We start from the raw sequence: 15,573 nt of genomic DNA, 5'->3' as shown, positions 1-15,573 counted from the left end.
TTTACTGTTCTTTTGTGTTTATTAAATTATAATTTTTATCATCAAAACTATGATTTTAATTGATAAAGAAAAAGAAAATAATTTCTATACGATTTATATTATTATGTGAAATTTATATCAAATTTTAATACTTTTAAAAAAAACAAAAAAATTTTTTTTAGTGTGTAAACTAAGTGCGTAAACAAAACTATCTTTGCTTTTTCGTTTTTTGTGTACATAAATATACATTTTTTAGTTTACAGAATATTCACTTGACCTTCGGAATAATTTTGCATTCTAAAACCATAATAATTGTCAATTTGAAATTCTGGTTTTTAGTTTTAAAAAAATACTTAGGACGTTAGTACCTACCTTAACTTTCGAGAGAAAAAATATATTTATAAACATTCATTTGTAATTACTCTTTAAAGAGTGTATTAAAAATTTTGAAATTAAAATTAGTTAAATCGAAATTCGGTTCTTTTACAAAAAAAAATATATAAATAAAACATTTATATAACTTTTGGTACTGTCAAAAATATACATCGAATAAGGTTTTGTTTTGAACTTGTTGTAAAATTAGGTTAGGTTACCAACTTTTTTATTGACTTCAATATCTATATATGTATGGAACGCCATTCTGTAATTCAATAGTAATATTTTGATATTTACAAAATCTTAATAAATTTTGTCCTTTTAAAATTAATTTATAAATTAAAATTCCATTGGTGAGTGTTTTTTTATACATTTTCAAATCTTAAATTTTACCGCCTTTTAAAAAACGCCACCACACGGCAAAAATAGACACAACACCGGCTTTTTAAAAACATAACCTCTAAATTATGGAGTGTTTTAAATTCTAAACAAAACGTCATTCGACGAAGTGTTATTGTTTATTTACCGGATTTACTGGGTTTTTATTAAAATAATAGGTAGAAAAAATAATATAAATCAAAATGGTAAGTACAAACACACTAATTCTTTTTTTCTGTAAAAAGCTTTTTTTGCAATACAGTGAAATTTCGAAATCCTAATTTAAAATGTGTTTACTTTTTTAACATTTTCAGTATTTCTAGTTTACAATTAAAATTAAATTTTAACATTAAGTTCATATTTATGTTTTTTTATTATACACTTTTAAGATTTAAAGTAAAATAATGAGCCAAAAGTTTTGAACGTTCATATGAACGAAATTTTTTTTGCAACTTTTTTAAGTACGAATTTTATTACAAAATATTGTTTAAAATATCTAAAAAGATGTTATTAATTTAATAATTGTTTAATTTACTGTTTTATTTTACATGGTCATCATAATTTTTAATAATTTATAGATTAAAAAAAATATTTCGTTCATATGAACGTTCAAAACTTTCGGCTCATAGTAAAATATAAAAACAATAAAATTGGTATTGTTGTTATTTTATTTCATTTTCATTTAAAATATATAAATAATCTAATTACTTTTTTCGTTTTAGGCTCGAAATGCAGAGAAGGCAATGTAAGTATAGAAAAAATAAATAAAAATAAATCTAACAATTTTTATTTCCTCTTGGAGGAAGCTTTGTTTTCCTTGTAATTATTACGTGAATTTTTAATTTTTAGGACAACGCTTGCTCGTTGGCGAGCAGCTAGTTCCGAAGGTGGCAAAAAAGATCAGGAACGACGTCCCTTTTTGGCATCTGAATGTCGAGATTTAAAAAAATGTGAAAAATGGCGTTCACAAATAATTCGTGAAATTGCCAAAAAAGTATCACAAATTCAAAATGCCGGCCTCGGCGAATTTCGTATTCGTGATCTTAATGATGAAATTAATAAATTATTAAGAGAAAAACGTCATTGGGAAGCACAAATTAAAGAATTAGGTGGTCCCGATTATTCTCGTACTGGTCCTCGAATGTTGGATCACGAAGGACGTGAAGTAATTATAATTTGAAAATTTTTTGAAAAATTCTTTATAATTTTTGATTTTTGTTAATTAATATTCTACTTTTTTTTCCAAGGTTCCAGGAAATAAGGGCTATAAATATTTTGGTGCCGCTAAAGAATTGCCAGGTGTTCGAGAACTTTTTGAACAGGAACCACCACCACCACCAAGAAAAACGAGAGCCGAATTAATGAAAGATATTGACGCCGATTATTATGGTTATCGTGATGATGATGATGGAATTCTAATTCCATTGGAGGAAAAGATTGAGAAAAAGGCGAGAAAAAAATTAATTGACGATTGGATTGCATTGAAGGATAAAGAATTGGAAGATGTTGAAATGAATGATGAAACCACAGCACAAAAACAAATACCAAGTCGACAAGATATGCAGGAGGCTCTTTTATTAAAGAAAAAACAAGAATTAATAGAAAAATATCTTTAGTGAATTCTTTCAAGTTTAGTAAGTTGGAAATTTTATTTACTATTTACTATTAATAATTGAAAAATAAGATTATAGATTTTAAACTAAAAAATGTTTAGTATTCTTTACATTATTTCTAAATGGACTTTATTTTATTTCAATCAGACTAAATTATTAAATTTATTATTTTTGATAAGGATATGAAATGATAAAATATTAAATGTCAATCCCTCGCAAAATGTGTTGAGAGAATTACAAAAACACATGCTATTTATCTTGTAAGTTTATTTTTGTAACTGAAGAGGTACACGTTTTTATAAAACACCACAGATACAGTTATTTATGAATTTTTTTTTTTTTGTAATATTACGAAATAACATTGATTTTTGTTTGTTTTTTAAGATAACTACTTTGTGCAGTAGACGTTTAAAAATTTAAATAATGAATATGGAGAAAAAGGTGCTTTAGGAGAAAAACTCGACAAATAGATATATTATTCGATGTAAAAAGGATTTTTCTAAGATAAAAATGTCAAAGTTCAATATTAATGATTAAACGAATTGCAACATGAAAATAAAATCTATTTTTTTTTCTAAAATCAATTATTTATTTTTAAAATAAAAATTTTGTCGAGGGTTTATATTTTAAAAATAAATTATTAAAAATATTGTGCTTTTGAAAAATCAAAATTCAGTGACACAAAATTAAAATAAAAAATAAATGTGACATTGAAAATTATAAAATACGCTTTGACTTGAAGCAGTTCATTATTATTATTTTTTTTTTAATGAACAATATTTGCGACGATAATAATTGTAAAATTTGAATGTTTTTCAATTGTTAACGTATCGAAAAGATTCGGTTCGAGAATGTTAAGATTTGAAAAGATTATGAGATTCGCGTCACAGCATTCGCTTGTCCGTTTTGAGTACATTATCAGTCGCTTCTTTTTTTTTGTGTTTTTTTTTTTTTTTTCTTTAGCTATGCGAGTCTAAAGGTACTTTTTTTTTATTATCTTAATATGTGTAATAATTCTGCCTATGTTTTTTTTTTGTATTATTATTATTTACTGAAATCGTGGGATTTTAGCGGATTATTTAATAAAAATCCACGTACAAATTGCATACGTATAGAAGGGCATCAAAAAAATGCTCTCGAGTCCTAAATTTTTAATTCAATTCATTCTTATGTATATACAATTTTCTTATATTTTAACAAATTTTCCTTTTTTCTTGCATATTCAAGTTAATTTGAAAATTATATTAGTATTATGGAAAAATGAAAATGTTTGGTTATTAAAAAATTTGAATTAAAATTTAGGAATCGCTGGCTATTTAACTATAATCGACCCTATAGAGCCCTAATAGATAAATTGTAATCAATCCTAAAAATCACATCTGCATTTACGAGGTGCGAATGCGAAGTTTATTGTGCGTCATTGAATTGAAATCGTGTTTTGCCTTTTCAGAAAAAAAAAAAAATAAAACAGAAAAGGCAAAACTGCGTCGATCCATCCTCGAACCAAACTGTTCAATATTCCAGCATTTTTTTTTTTTTTTTTTTCTATTTCGAGGAATGAAAGGCACACAAAGTAAACCATAAGCTTTATCATATCACCTCTGAATTGATCAATTTCTGGCCTTTTGTCGTATCAAAGTGGGATTGGGAAATGGGGGACTTACAAGAAAAACCCGAAGGTTTTTGAAAAATCCTTTTTCTTTTCAGAGGACAAAATTTTCAGAGATGAAAAAAATTTTCTTCATGGAAACTCTCTGATAAGAAATCTCACAAGTTCTCAACTTGCTTTGCAAATTGGAACTGTCTTTTGCGCTATAAAATGTTTTTTTTTGTTTTTTATTTTTTTATAGGCGCTGACATTGTATTGACTTCGGTGTTGTTGTTTTTTTTTTTCAGGCAGTACGAATTATCAAAATCCACTCAAGATTTTTAAGGAAACTTTCCTGAGGTCGGGGAAATTTAAGTCAAACAAGTGCTTTCTTCTTTCTTCTTTTTGGACTTTGCAGCTCAGTGCAAAGATTTTTTTTTGAAACAATTGTCACCAGATGGGAGAGTGATTTGAATTTCAAGGTCGAAGAAGAGAATGCCAACGTTGAACTTGAGTTGGTGTTCGTGAGGCACGCATATCATTCCAATGTTGTAATTCTTCGGCACCGGAGCTGTTCAAGCCCAAGCATAACCAACCGATCATTTCCTTACTCTTTTTTCCCATACTACCTCGTCGACGATTGTAAACTGAGAGAAAGAGGGTCACATCACCAAGTTGAAAGAGAGGCACCTGAAAAAAAACATCGCCCCCCATAAGAAAATTAGAATTGATAAGTATTTTTGTTTATTACAAAAATAAAAAATTAAATTCAAATTTATTTGATTTCAATTATTATGAATTACCTGAAATATGAACGTCTCCTTGTAAAGAGGATTGGGTTGAGCACGTTTGAGGCAAGTTTTTGACCGTGCCATCTCATGACAATTGCTGTCAACCAAAGAAAGTTTAACGTAAGTATCAGGTGGTTTGGTATCATTTCCTCCGCCACCACGAAAATGAGATCCTTTAATAATCTCAACAGAAAGGCGTCCAGTGGTACCATTGTAGGTTAAACCTATGAGGATTTCAGCTGCACTTCCGCCCTTCATGCTACTTCCGTATGGAGGAGTTGTTGGCGATGCATAGGATTGTACTGATTGTTGAGAACCCGTGGAATCACTTCGAGTAAGACTGCTAGTTGTTCCCCACTCGTGGACCTTCAAATTTTCAATCATTAATCGCAAAATTATTATAATTATTTAATAAGGTAAATTTTATTTTTTTTTTTTCATTTTAATTTATATATAATTACCGATGAAGATGGAGGTGGTTGAACATTGAGCCACAAAGTGGTCTCAAGTTGAAGATTTATTTGATCGAAACAAACTCGTGCTTCGCCCAAAAGTCTTTCACGTCTCATTCTTCCACCCCAGAGATAGACTCTGAGTCTTACGCCCATTGCATTGACATCCTCGGGATTAACACGAGGAAGTAAAAAACTCTCCATATATTGAGGTGATGTTCCTTGGCGTACACGTGTTTTGCGCCGTTGTTTTTTCGAGGGCAATAAAACTAGACGTACTTGACTGCCATTTATTCCTGCTGGATAATTTCGACCTTGAAGAACTTGAACCTGTCAAAAGAATCGGAAATCACAATTTTTTTTTTTTGAACCAAAGAAGAAGTAAGTTTTTAAATAGTATGAAATAATTTTTATTTTTATCATAATTGTAATTTAAAAAGAATAAAATTGTTTTTTTTTGTCACTTACAGTCATTTCTCTCATTGGAGCATCGTAGAGGAAAGCAACTTCTAAAGTACCAACTTCCTCGGAAACAACTCCAATGGTTGTCACGTCATTTGTAGGTAGTGCATTGTGCTCTATCTGAGAATCAGATTCTCTGATATCTAAAGAATTACCCGGTGCGCCTACTTCTACCACACACTGAAAGGTAAGTAAAAACGAATAAAAAAATCATTTTCAAAAATCACTAATTTTGTTATGAGTAAAAAATAAATTCTTCATTTTAAAAATTCAGGCACTAATTAATCTAAATTATTTTGTTAAATAATGTTAAAATGACAATTTTTCTTTTACTACTTTAGATACCTGTCGTTCTGCTCTGTTATTGTATGAGGAATTTGGATCCATTTGATCTGGAGAATGATCTTCGGTACAACTGCTGGAAGTGGTCCCAACATCTACAGTAACAGGTAATAAAAAATATAATTTTCAATTTTTCTTACTTTTTTTTTTTTCTTTTTTTCCTTTAAACAAAATAAAAAGAACCAGTTTACCTCCCAAGGGAGGTCCATCTTCTGCTTGAATTGTCAGTGTGTCTGGTGGATGTTGCAAACGATAATTCAGTCTGCGCAGTGCGTCCTCTTCGGAATCGGAGCTCGTCTCCGGATCCGAAAATGTAAAAGGTTTGCCTAAAGAAAATGAATCAACTAATGTTTTATTAATTAGAAAAAATGCTACTTTTTCTAAACACCTTTTCTACAAGAAATACTAGAATAAAAATAAGAAAAATAAGTTTCATTACAGGAAAATTATCAGTTAACTTTGTTATATTTATTTTTATTATTACTCTTATTCTATCCAGATCTTTTATTTTTTCAAATAGCGCTCCAGACAATTTATTTTAAATTAAAAAAGAACGATTGAAAAAATATTTTTTATTGAAAAAAATGAAGAAAAAAAACCCAAAATTAATTATTTTAAAAATTATATTTTGAAATAAAAAAATAAGTTTTTCTAAAATAAAGTGTGTGGAGACATTTTTTTTTTTTTTTAAAGATCTGTATAGAAAGAGTATATTTTTGTTGGGGGATATATTTTTTTAGCCATCTAAAATGTTAAGTACGTTTTTTTTTTGCTAATTAGTTGTTTTTTTAGTTTCTGGAATCGTACCTAAATTCTTGGTTGGCTGGGACGTGGAGCTGTTGCTGGACTCGCAAAGTGGCACGCAGACACCGCCAAAGAGTATCGTTGACGAGGGCGGTATGAAGCACCACTTGCGCGACAAGTACAGAACCACAACCAGCAGAAGAGTCACGAAACCAGCACAGGCACCCAGAAACGCTGTCGTTTCTACTGGCACTGAAATAGGTCGCACGAAACCTTCTTTTAAATTCAAAAAAAAAAATTCCCTTTATTTAAAAAACAAAAAAAAAACGCAGTAGGGTATTTTTTAATTTTTTAATATTCTTTTTTCATAATCAATATTCAAGAATTTTTTTAATCACAAAAGTAAAAAAATAATTTACAGTAATTAAAAAAAGAATTTAATTTACGAAAAATCAGAACAAAAAAAAAATTTACTTTTTAAAAACATTTTTCAAATAAAAATTCGCTTAAAAATAAAAATATTTTCTCATTTGAAAATTTGCCTTTTTATTTTCATATTTATGAGTGATTAAATCAATTAACTCGATTGACATAGTTGAATCTATACATGGTATAACTTTGGAAAGTTTTTGATGAAAAAAAAAAAATAATAAATAAAGTTACGACGCAATCTCTCAACCTTCTAGAAATTCCCTCCCTTACAAATTAATATTGAATGAGCTGACGTACAATATATTGATATAAAAAAGAAAAATTATTATTTTTCAAATTAACAACATTGATAGAAATCAAATTATACTATTTTTGAGAAAATTCTTTTTCAATATATTAAATCAAATTGTACCTAAAAAAAAAAATTCATTACTCCTCAAGGTTCAATCGCCTCTGAACTTGAACTCGTCTTTTCTAAAATATTCGTTTTTCATATAAATTTTTGCATGTACCTTTCTATAAAATTAAATTTAATGAAATAAAAATTTAATTACTTAATTACTTTAATTATTGAAAAAAAATCTGTTTTTTTTTAAATTATTTGAAATTGCGCAATAGATGGGAGAATTAAAATTGACAATAAAGGGAATTAGAAAAAATGAAAGAAATTTAATGTTTATTAATTGCGTTTCAGGAAATTAGGTGAAGACATATTTTATTCAAGGAGATGGTGTCAGAGAGAGAGAGAGAGAGAAAGAGAGTGAGTGGACTTACCCGCTATGAAATGGTCTGATCCAGCCAGAATCATACTCGCCCGTTAGAGGGTGATCAAGTGAGTTGGGTCGTTTGAATCTTCAAGGAAGACACCAGCAAAATTCGGCTGATGATGCATTATCCAATCGGCCAGGAAGTCCCCGTGGTCTTTGGTATGTTTGATTACAAACGTGGTTATAACGCCGAATAATACGTGGGCGGGGGATATACAGCACTCTGTTGCTTGCTTGAGACGTGCGCCTGCAGCACCACCACCTCAATTGAAACAACGCGTGCGCGACCCTCAATCCTTCAACCCCTTCATAAAAAAAAACAACCCCCCTATAAAGTGGCGCAGAGGGGGTGGAAAAGAGGATCTCAATACTCAGTCACTGGGTTGCTGATTCATAAACTGGAAAATTCCAACTTCACTACTTCCCCTATATATATTCCTATATAAAAGGAACCTTGAGAACGCAAACTATTTTTTAATTCCACCTTTTTTTTATTATCGTTCGAAACTTTCCTTTTTAATTGAAATTTATTTATTTTTAAATTTAATCCTTCGAATTTTATACACAATATTTTGAAAATCCAAAGAGGAAATCGATTTTTATCGATTCTCACAGTATTGATTTCTTATTGTAAATAAAAATATACTCTTTCATATTTTATTTATTTATTTTTTTATTTAAATAAATTTCACACTGTGGAAACATGAATATTTTCAGGGTCAACGACTCCCACCGAGTAATTAGTTTCAATAAGCAATGCCATATTTAATTTATTTTTAATTTTATAATTAGCGATCGTCAAAAAACCCTCGAGTATGAGATATTTTTGTTTTAATTTCTGATAAGTAAAAATTTGAAATCTTATTGGTAGGAAACTAATTGATTTTCCAACAACGGAAAGATAGAATATTTTCCTAATGAGAATATGGTGACCGTACAAACTAAAAAATGGATTTTTTATCACAAACAAAAATGTAATAAAAATTAATTCAATATTTTTACAAAATTATTTAATATAAAAACAATTTTTTTGTTTATAATTTTTAAAAAATATATTTTTAACTTTGAAAAAAATTACGATTGTAGAGAAAGAAGAAAAAAAGATTTTTAAATTAATTTTTTTTTTTGTTTGCGAAAACCATTTTTTAGTTTAATATGTATTTACCACTCTCCTTAATTAAATTCTATTATCTAAAAAAAATGAATAAATGAAAGTAAAATTTGAATATGAAATAATCAAAAAAAGTAATGTTCAAAAATTTAATTACTTTGAAGAAAATGTTTTTTTTTATATATATATATATATACACAATATTCCTAAAATTCTGTACACAGTTTAAAAATAGTAAATATTTCCTAATATACAATATACAGTTTTTGTTAATTTGAAATTCACAAACACATTGCTTATTGTTGTGTTTAGGAATGACGTGTTGCTTTCTTTTTTAAAATTTTATATCTATTTTTTGAAAAAACATAACTTAAACCACCGGTAATTGTTGTGATTGCCGTTAAATAGCAAAGACTTTTTAAAAGAGGATGATCAACATAGTGAAAAACAGGTGCCGCAAGGGTTCCAGCAACAAATACAAGTTGAACTCCCGTATTTAATTTACTCACCCAATGTGGTTTAATTTGAACAGTTGCAAGTGTTGGATCAAAATATTTTGCCACTGTTCTCTAAAATGAAACAAAAAAAAAAAAAATTCATTAGAAATATTTTTATGATTTAATTTTCAGAAAATACTTACAGGAGGAGGAAGACTGCGATAGCGAAGAAATGATGTGCCAATTATTAAAAGCACGTCCCTTGCAATGACGAGCATTGTCAATGGAACTGGAATTAAATTCACCCACGTTAAGGAAATAAAAAGTGATCCAACGAGGAGTTTATCTGCAACCGGATCCAAAACACTGCCAAGTTTTGAGGCCTGCGATGTCCAGGTGCGTGCAATCCATCCATCGGCTAAATCACTGAGACCAGCGAATCCCAAGAACCATAAAGCTACCTAGTGCAGAGTTCATTCTTCTTATTTTTCCTGGTATGAAAATAATTTATCGCATGCAAGGCACAATTTTTTTTTTCAAATTGGCTCAGAATTCGTGAAATCAGCACAGAAAATAAAAAATATTTTTTTTAAATCGAAATATAGAAAAAACAGTTCTATTAGACCACAGAAATGTTTCTACCAAGCGAAAAAAAAATTTATTTTTTTTTACAGAAGTTATTGCAAAATGATTTTTTTTTTGTCATTTTTTAAACAAATGCTTGTTTCTCGTAAACGAATGGACCGATTTCAATAAATCGAACGGCTACACAAAGGAGAGGAAATAGACTTCCGTTTAAAATTATAAATTTAAAAAAAATTAATTTTATCATAAATTGTTTATAAACAATTAAAATCTTTTTATGTTCTGCGCCTTTTAAAAATTCGAAAAAAATCCTAAAATACTCTTAAAACTCTAAGGATTCGAAATCCGTTGAGAAAATTTATGTGCAATTATTATTTTAATAGTAATGATAAAAATTGTGTTGCGCGGCATACAGCATTGTCGAGACGCTCACCCGTATCTTTTGGCGCGCGCGTTTTCAATAAGTCTAATTGAATTTAATAAAAAATTAATAAATAATTTAATAAAAATATAATTATTTACTTATTTATCAGCGCATCCAGATTTTATTTTCCGATTTTTCGTTTTTTTATTGTTCATGCTATAGTAAATTAAAAAAAATTAAATATAAAAAAACCATCTCCTACACCGAGAAAAAAGAGTTCTTTGATTCAATCAAATTAGTTTCTTTGACAAATTTTTCTTTGATATAAAGAAAATTTATTTGTTTCAAAGAAATTATCCAGGATGCAAAAAAAATTCGTATTATTATTATTTGCACTTTATGCAGACTAAAAATTAAAAAAAAAATACAAAATACTGCTGTTATTTTGTTGAATGTTTTTCGATATTAGGAAGATTACAAGCATTACACCCAGAGAAAAGATTTCTATAATTTAAAGAAACCAGTTTCTTTGACTTGTTTTCTTTCATTCAAAATAAAATTTTATTTGAAACAAAAGAAAGCTTCTTTCATTCAAAGAAAATTTCTTTGATTCAAACAAATTTTCTTTGAATGAAAGAAATTTGTCCATTAACTCGAAAAAATTCTAACATTGATATAGGGTCAAAGAAAAATTTATTTGAATTAAATAACTTTCTTTGCAACGATTTTTTTTTGCATCTAAAATAATTTCTTTGAAACAAATAAATTTTCTTTGTATCAAAGAAAAATTTGTCAAAGAAACTGATTTCATTGTATCAAAGAACTCTTTTTTTCTCGGTGTAGGAGATGGTTTTTTTTATATTTAATTTTTTTTTAATTTACTATAGCATGAACAATAACAAAACGAAAAATCGGAAAATAAAATCTGGATGCGCTGCTAAATAAGTAAATAATTATATTTTTATTAAATTATTTATTAATTTTTTATTAAATTCAATTAGACTTATTGAAAACGCGAGCGCCAAAAAATACGGGTGAGCGTCTCGACAATGCTGTATGCCGCGCAACACAATTTTTATCATTACTATTAAAATAATAACTGCACATAAATTTTCTCAACGGATTTCGAATCCTTAGAGTTTTAAGAGTATTTTAGGATTTTTTTCGAATTTTTAAAAGGCGCAGAACATAAAAAAAATTTAATTGTTTATAAACAATTTTTTAAAAAATTATGCAAAAATTAACTTTTTTTAAATTTATAATTTTAAACGGAAGTCTATTTCCTCCCCTTTGTGTAGCCGTTTGATTTATTGAAATCGGTCCATTCGTTTAGGAGAAACAAGCATTTGTTTAAAAAATGACAAAAAATATCGTTTTGCAATAACTTCTGTAAAAAAAAAAGAAAATTTTTTTTCTCTTGGTAGAAACATTTCTGTGGTCTAATAGAATTGTTTTTTCTATATTTCGATTTAAAAAAAAATATTTTTTATATTTTCTGTACTGATTTCACGAATTCTGAACCAATTTAAAATTTCAATTATTTGTGAGAAATTCAAAAAAAAAAAAAAAATTCCCCAATTTACCTTATAGTCTTGAGAGACAATTAAATAGCTGAGATAAGGAGATGTGACAATTCTCGTTATACAAAGTAAATTTGGAATAGTCCATATATTTTCCCTTTCAATATAAAGTTCGACTTTTTCTTTTGTTTCACGAAAATCACGTAAAATTTTTGCTTTTAATACTTTTCTTCTTGGAATTCGTTCTTTTCCATTCACATGATGATTGTTCCTTCTGCTCTCGCATTTTCCATAATAAAGTCTCGCTTGTAATTGATGTAAACATTTCTCCAAATTATATCTATTATTATAAACTCTACAGCTTCTTCTAAATGCTGGTAGAATGAAGTAATTCATACTACAATGATAGATCTAAAAATAATTGTTATTTTATGTCATTTTAATTTTAAAACAATAACAAATTATATAATTATTCCCAATTTATTTTGTATGGTTTTCTCTTTAGCAGAAAAAAATGCCCTTTTTTAGGTTAAGTTTACACAAGTATATGAATAATGAATATTTATAACACTATTAATTATAAATATTGTCAATGACAAAAAAAATTTTTATTTTTTTTTTTTAAATTAAAAACGCAAATTTGTGTGAATTATTTTTTTTTATTTTATTTACAATTATTTTGAGGTTAGAATTCATTGTAACATCGAATAATACTCACTTAATATTTAAAGTAAACTTTGGTCACCTTAATTTTTCACTAAACATAATGAATACAAGAAGAAATTTAAAAACAATTCAAAAAAAAAACTATATTTTTTTTAAAAACAATGTTTTAATTTCTCCAGCAAGACATGATCGACCGCTTACGACTAAAGCGCCTCCCTCTCAACATTGAACTATTTTATATAAACACTGCACTGGTGGTTTGAACTTTGAACAATAATAATAATAATAATACAAATCTAGTATTTAAAAATTAATTAACAAAAGTTTAATTTTACATGCCAAAACTAGTGACTTGAACAAATGATTTAAGGACGTTTATTCACGGAAATGCAGACCTTTAGAAAAAAATAATTAATTAACATTTAAATAATTAAAATAATATTATTAATTGTACTTTCTGAAAGATGAGATATTAATTTTTAAGAAAAAAATTTTAAACCTGCAAAATTTATTTGTTTATACAATTTGCATAGGATAAAATTTTTTTTGTTATATCACTTCTATAGAATTTTTTAAAAATAATTCGATTTCAATGAAATATGGCTTATTTTCTTCAAAAAATGATTCTCTAAAACTTTACCGTAGGGATATAACAAAAAAATATTATCCTATGCAAATTGTATAAATAAATAAATTTTGCAGTTTTTAAATTTTTTTCTTGAAAATTAATATCTTATCTTTCAGAAAGTACAATTAATAATATTATTTTAATTATTTAAATGTTAATTAATTATTTTTTTCTAGAGGTCTGCATTTCCGTGAATAAATGTAAGAAATTAAAAAAAGGATATATTTTTTAGAAAAATAAAATAAATTGGTACGAAATAAGTATTCATTTATGATTAATTTATCTAAAAAAATTTTTTAATTTAATAAAGAAACTAACAAAAATTTTTTTTTCTCCGTTCAGTTAAAAAAAGCACTATTTTAGCAATTTTGAGCCAATTATGCGGTCATTATGCAAAAAAAAAGTAAAATTATGCAATATTATACGCTTTAAAAACGTATTGCAAAAGGTCCAAAATACAAACTAACACAATAGTATTATGGTTTTACTTGATTTTAGAAAATTATGCAATTACGCGATCGCATAATCTACCCTTCTCTATTTATCATAAACATTGCGTACTTCAGCTTCATAACTCCAAAGACATTTATTTCTTATTTATAAAAAACGATTATTTTCTAAATTGTCTTTCTTTTAGGAAAATTATCAGAAATTACTCGCGCGCGTATTTTGCTAGTTTTAAAACTAATTTTAATGAATATAACTTAATTATTTTTTTCTTTTACAATAAACAATTTTTTTTTACATTTAATTTATAAATGCGAAGTATCAATATGATAAGATTCATAAGCACATTGTTCTTCAAGATATTCATCAGCTTCACAACCAATATAATCGATTTCTAATTTAAATGGTCCTGGCGTTTTATCAGCAATTGTAATACCAAAATTTTTTACTTTCATCTTTTCAAAAGGTTGTTGTCGATCTTGTATTCTTCCCTTGTGAGTGAGAAAAAATTTCGACATTGGTATTTTAATATCCTGCCAATAAGGTCCACCGCGTGTCATTAATAAATATTTGTTGAGTTCAAACCATTGAACGTCAAATGTTTGTTTCATTCCAATATTTATAAAATAAACACGACCATCGCCTCTTACACGCATTCTAACATGAGTATAATTTGACCAATCCAAAGCTATTTCACGATAAAATGATTTTGTTGCATTAACTGTTCTTATATTACAAAATCCGGCGTGTGTATTTTCTCCAGTTTCTGGAAGTCTTGTATCCAAAGTACCGCTAAATATACCCGTTCCAATTGATGACAATTCTAATCTGAAATATTGTTTTTTTTATGATTAGAAATAAAAAAACACCTTTTTTTGGAATGAAATATAACATACTTGCAAGAGGAATAACCATCATCACAATCTTGATCTGCTGTTACAATCCAATCTTCTAAACATTCTGGATTTTCACTGAATCTCCAAAAAACATCAACTTCTCCACGACGATAATCAAAAAGTGTACCGTCATAATAATCTTTTATTTCCTTTTTCAAGAGTTTAAAATGTTTTTTATATAAGTTAAATTCATATTTTAATTTATCCAAATAACTTGATTCCTCCCACAATTGTTCTTCTAATGACTTTTTTGGTTCGTAGAATTTATTCTTGGTACTACCCCGATGATCTCGTTCATAAACATCAGCTTTATTTACAGCCGTTGTGTAAATATGTTTCTTACAATTTTTCACCGTTGACGATAATAGAGAACGTAAAAGCAGATGACAATTCATATTAAAAAAAAAGAATTGTCAAATTTAATTCTATTTCATTAGAAAATTTTTTTAAAATAATTTTACGGTTGTAAAAATAGACATAAAATTATATGTCCAATATGATCACATGGCACAGTTTGTCGTCTGCTTTTTGTTGAATCAGTGTTACCAATTTTGTTTTTTTATTGTTGGTCATAATGACAAGCGGGAGAGAAATTTAAAAATCAATTTTAACATTTTTTTCGAATTATAATATTTTTTTTTTTTACTTTTTACTGAAAGTTTTTAATTAACTACAAATTTTTTTAGTTTAGTTAGTTCTTTTTTTGTATAAAAATTCTGTTTTGTGTTTAAAATTTTTGTAATTAAAAAAATTATTATTGTTGTGAATGGCAAATATTTTTTGATATTAATATTTTTGATATATAAATATTTTTTTGCATAACTATTTTTTTATATAAATATTTTTTTGCATAACTATTTTTTTATATAAATATTTTTGATATTAATATTTTTTATTTATTTATTTTTTTTTTTATAATCTGCGTTTGCGCTTTGTTTTAATGCGCGCGCATCTCGCCGCGTTAACAGTAGAAATACGAAACACTCGAAAACCTCT

At 27.1% G+C, this 15,573-nt stretch overlaps 4 protein-coding genes across 6 annotated transcripts; 1 reads left to right on the top strand and 3 right to left on the bottom strand.

The window, feature by feature from the left end:
• The first annotated feature begins 776 nt into the window (after positions 1-776).
• Positions 777-4,293, top strand: LOC127284910 (pre-mRNA-splicing factor ISY1 homolog). 2 transcript variants are annotated; one of them, XM_051310630.1, is made up of 5 exons: positions 777-938; positions 1,455-1,477; positions 1,582-1,897; positions 1,980-2,366; positions 2,730-3,813. In XM_051310630.1, exons 1-4 carry the CDS (start codon positions 936-938, stop codon positions 2,346-2,348), a joined length of 711 nt encoding a protein of 236 aa, XP_051166587.1. In that variant the 5' UTR covers positions 777-935; the 3' UTR covers positions 2,349-2,366; positions 2,730-3,813. The 2 variants fall into 2 exon arrangements, with proteins under 2 accessions (XP_051166587.1, XP_051166586.1); XM_051310629.1 differs by lacking the exon at positions 2,730-3,813 and adding an exon at positions 4,242-4,293 and having other exon boundaries at positions 778-938.
• On the bottom strand, positions 3,095-8,202 carry LOC127284898 (synaptotagmin-14). 2 transcript variants are annotated; one of them, XM_051310613.1, is made up of 8 exons: positions 7,931-8,202; positions 6,788-6,997; positions 6,172-6,306; positions 5,984-6,075; positions 5,645-5,818; positions 5,186-5,506; positions 4,737-5,090; positions 3,095-4,623 (listed from the first exon to the last, which is right to left on the bottom strand). In XM_051310613.1, the coding sequence occupies exons 1-8, from the start codon at positions 7,962-7,964 to the stop codon at positions 4,411-4,413; spliced, it is 1,533 nt and encodes a 510-aa protein (XP_051166570.1). In that variant the 5' UTR covers positions 7,965-8,202; the 3' UTR covers positions 3,095-4,410. The 2 variants fall into 2 exon arrangements, with proteins under 2 accessions (XP_051166570.1, XP_051166572.1); XM_051310615.1 differs by having other exon boundaries at positions 6,788-6,976; positions 7,931-8,200.
• A 967-nt stretch (positions 8,203-9,169) lies between these two features.
• LOC127284907 (probable cardiolipin synthase (CMP-forming)) lies at positions 9,170-12,874 on the bottom strand. Its single transcript, XM_051310625.1, has 4 exons — positions 12,659-12,874; positions 12,004-12,351; positions 9,675-9,932; positions 9,170-9,603 (listed from the first exon to the last, which is right to left on the bottom strand). Exons 2-4 carry the CDS (start codon positions 12,334-12,336, stop codon positions 9,343-9,345), a joined length of 852 nt encoding a protein of 283 aa, XP_051166582.1. The 5' UTR covers positions 12,337-12,351; positions 12,659-12,874; the 3' UTR covers positions 9,170-9,342.
• Positions 12,875-13,704: 830 nt separating this feature from the next.
• LOC127284904 (complex I intermediate-associated protein 30, mitochondrial) lies at positions 13,705-15,111 on the bottom strand. Its single transcript, XM_051310622.1, has 2 exons — positions 14,578-15,111; positions 13,705-14,509 (listed from the first exon to the last, which is right to left on the bottom strand). Exons 1-2 carry the CDS (start codon positions 14,970-14,972, stop codon positions 13,987-13,989), a joined length of 918 nt encoding a protein of 305 aa, XP_051166579.1. The 5' UTR covers positions 14,973-15,111; the 3' UTR covers positions 13,705-13,986.
• Positions 15,112-15,573: the final 462 nt, after the last annotated feature.

The sequence above is a fragment of the Leptopilina boulardi genome, unplaced genomic scaffold, assembly GCF_019393585.1.
Source record: "Leptopilina boulardi isolate dan_hultmark-lab unplaced genomic scaffold, ZJU_Lbou_2.1 LbouV2_327, whole genome shotgun sequence".
NCBI lineage: Eukaryota > Metazoa > Arthropoda > Insecta > Hymenoptera > Figitidae > Leptopilina > Leptopilina boulardi.
The sequence above is the reverse complement of the archived record's forward strand: the minus strand, read 5'-3'. Positions and strand labels throughout refer to the sequence as shown.

Excerpts from the sequence above, each read along its gene's own strand:
- LOC127284910 (XM_051310629.1), top strand. Across the intron at positions 1,478-1,581 it reads CGAAATGCAGAGAAGGCAAT|GACAACGCTTGCTCGTTGGC; the intron begins GTAAGTATAGAA and ends TTTAATTTTTAG. Across the intron at positions 1,898-1,979 it reads TGGATCACGAAGGACGTGAA|GTTCCAGGAAATAAGGGCTA; the intron begins GTAATTATAATT and ends TTTTTTTCCAAG.
- LOC127284898 (XM_051310613.1), bottom strand. The coding sequence starts at position 7,964 with ATGATTCTGGCTGGATCAGACCATTTCATAGCGG. Across the intron at positions 5,507-5,644 it reads CTCCAATGAGAGAAATGACT|GTTCAAGTTCTTCAAGGTCG; the intron begins GTAAGTGACAAA and ends TTCTTTTGACAG. Across the intron at positions 5,091-5,185 it reads AACCACCTCCATCTTCATCG|GTCCACGAGTGGGGAACAAC; the intron begins GTAATTATATAT and ends GAAAATTTGAAG.
- LOC127284907 (XM_051310625.1), bottom strand. The coding sequence starts at position 12,336 with ATGAATTACTTCATTCTACCAGCATTTAGAAGAAGCTGTAGAGTTTAT. Across the intron at positions 9,933-12,003 it reads TTGTCTCTCAAGACTATAAG|GTAGCTTTATGGTTCTTGGG; the intron begins GTAAATTGGGGA and ends ACTCTGCACTAG. Across the intron at positions 9,604-9,674 it reads ATCGCAGTCTTCCTCCTCCT|AGAACAGTGGCAAAATATTT; the intron begins GTAAGTATTTTC and ends GTTTCATTTTAG.
- LOC127284904 (XM_051310622.1), bottom strand. The coding sequence starts at position 14,972 with ATGAATTGTCATCTGCTTTTACGTTCTCTATTATCGTCAACGGTGAAA. Across the intron at positions 14,510-14,577 it reads GATGGTTATTCCTCTTGCAA|ATTAGAATTGTCATCAATTG; the intron begins GTATGTTATATT and ends ACAATATTTCAG.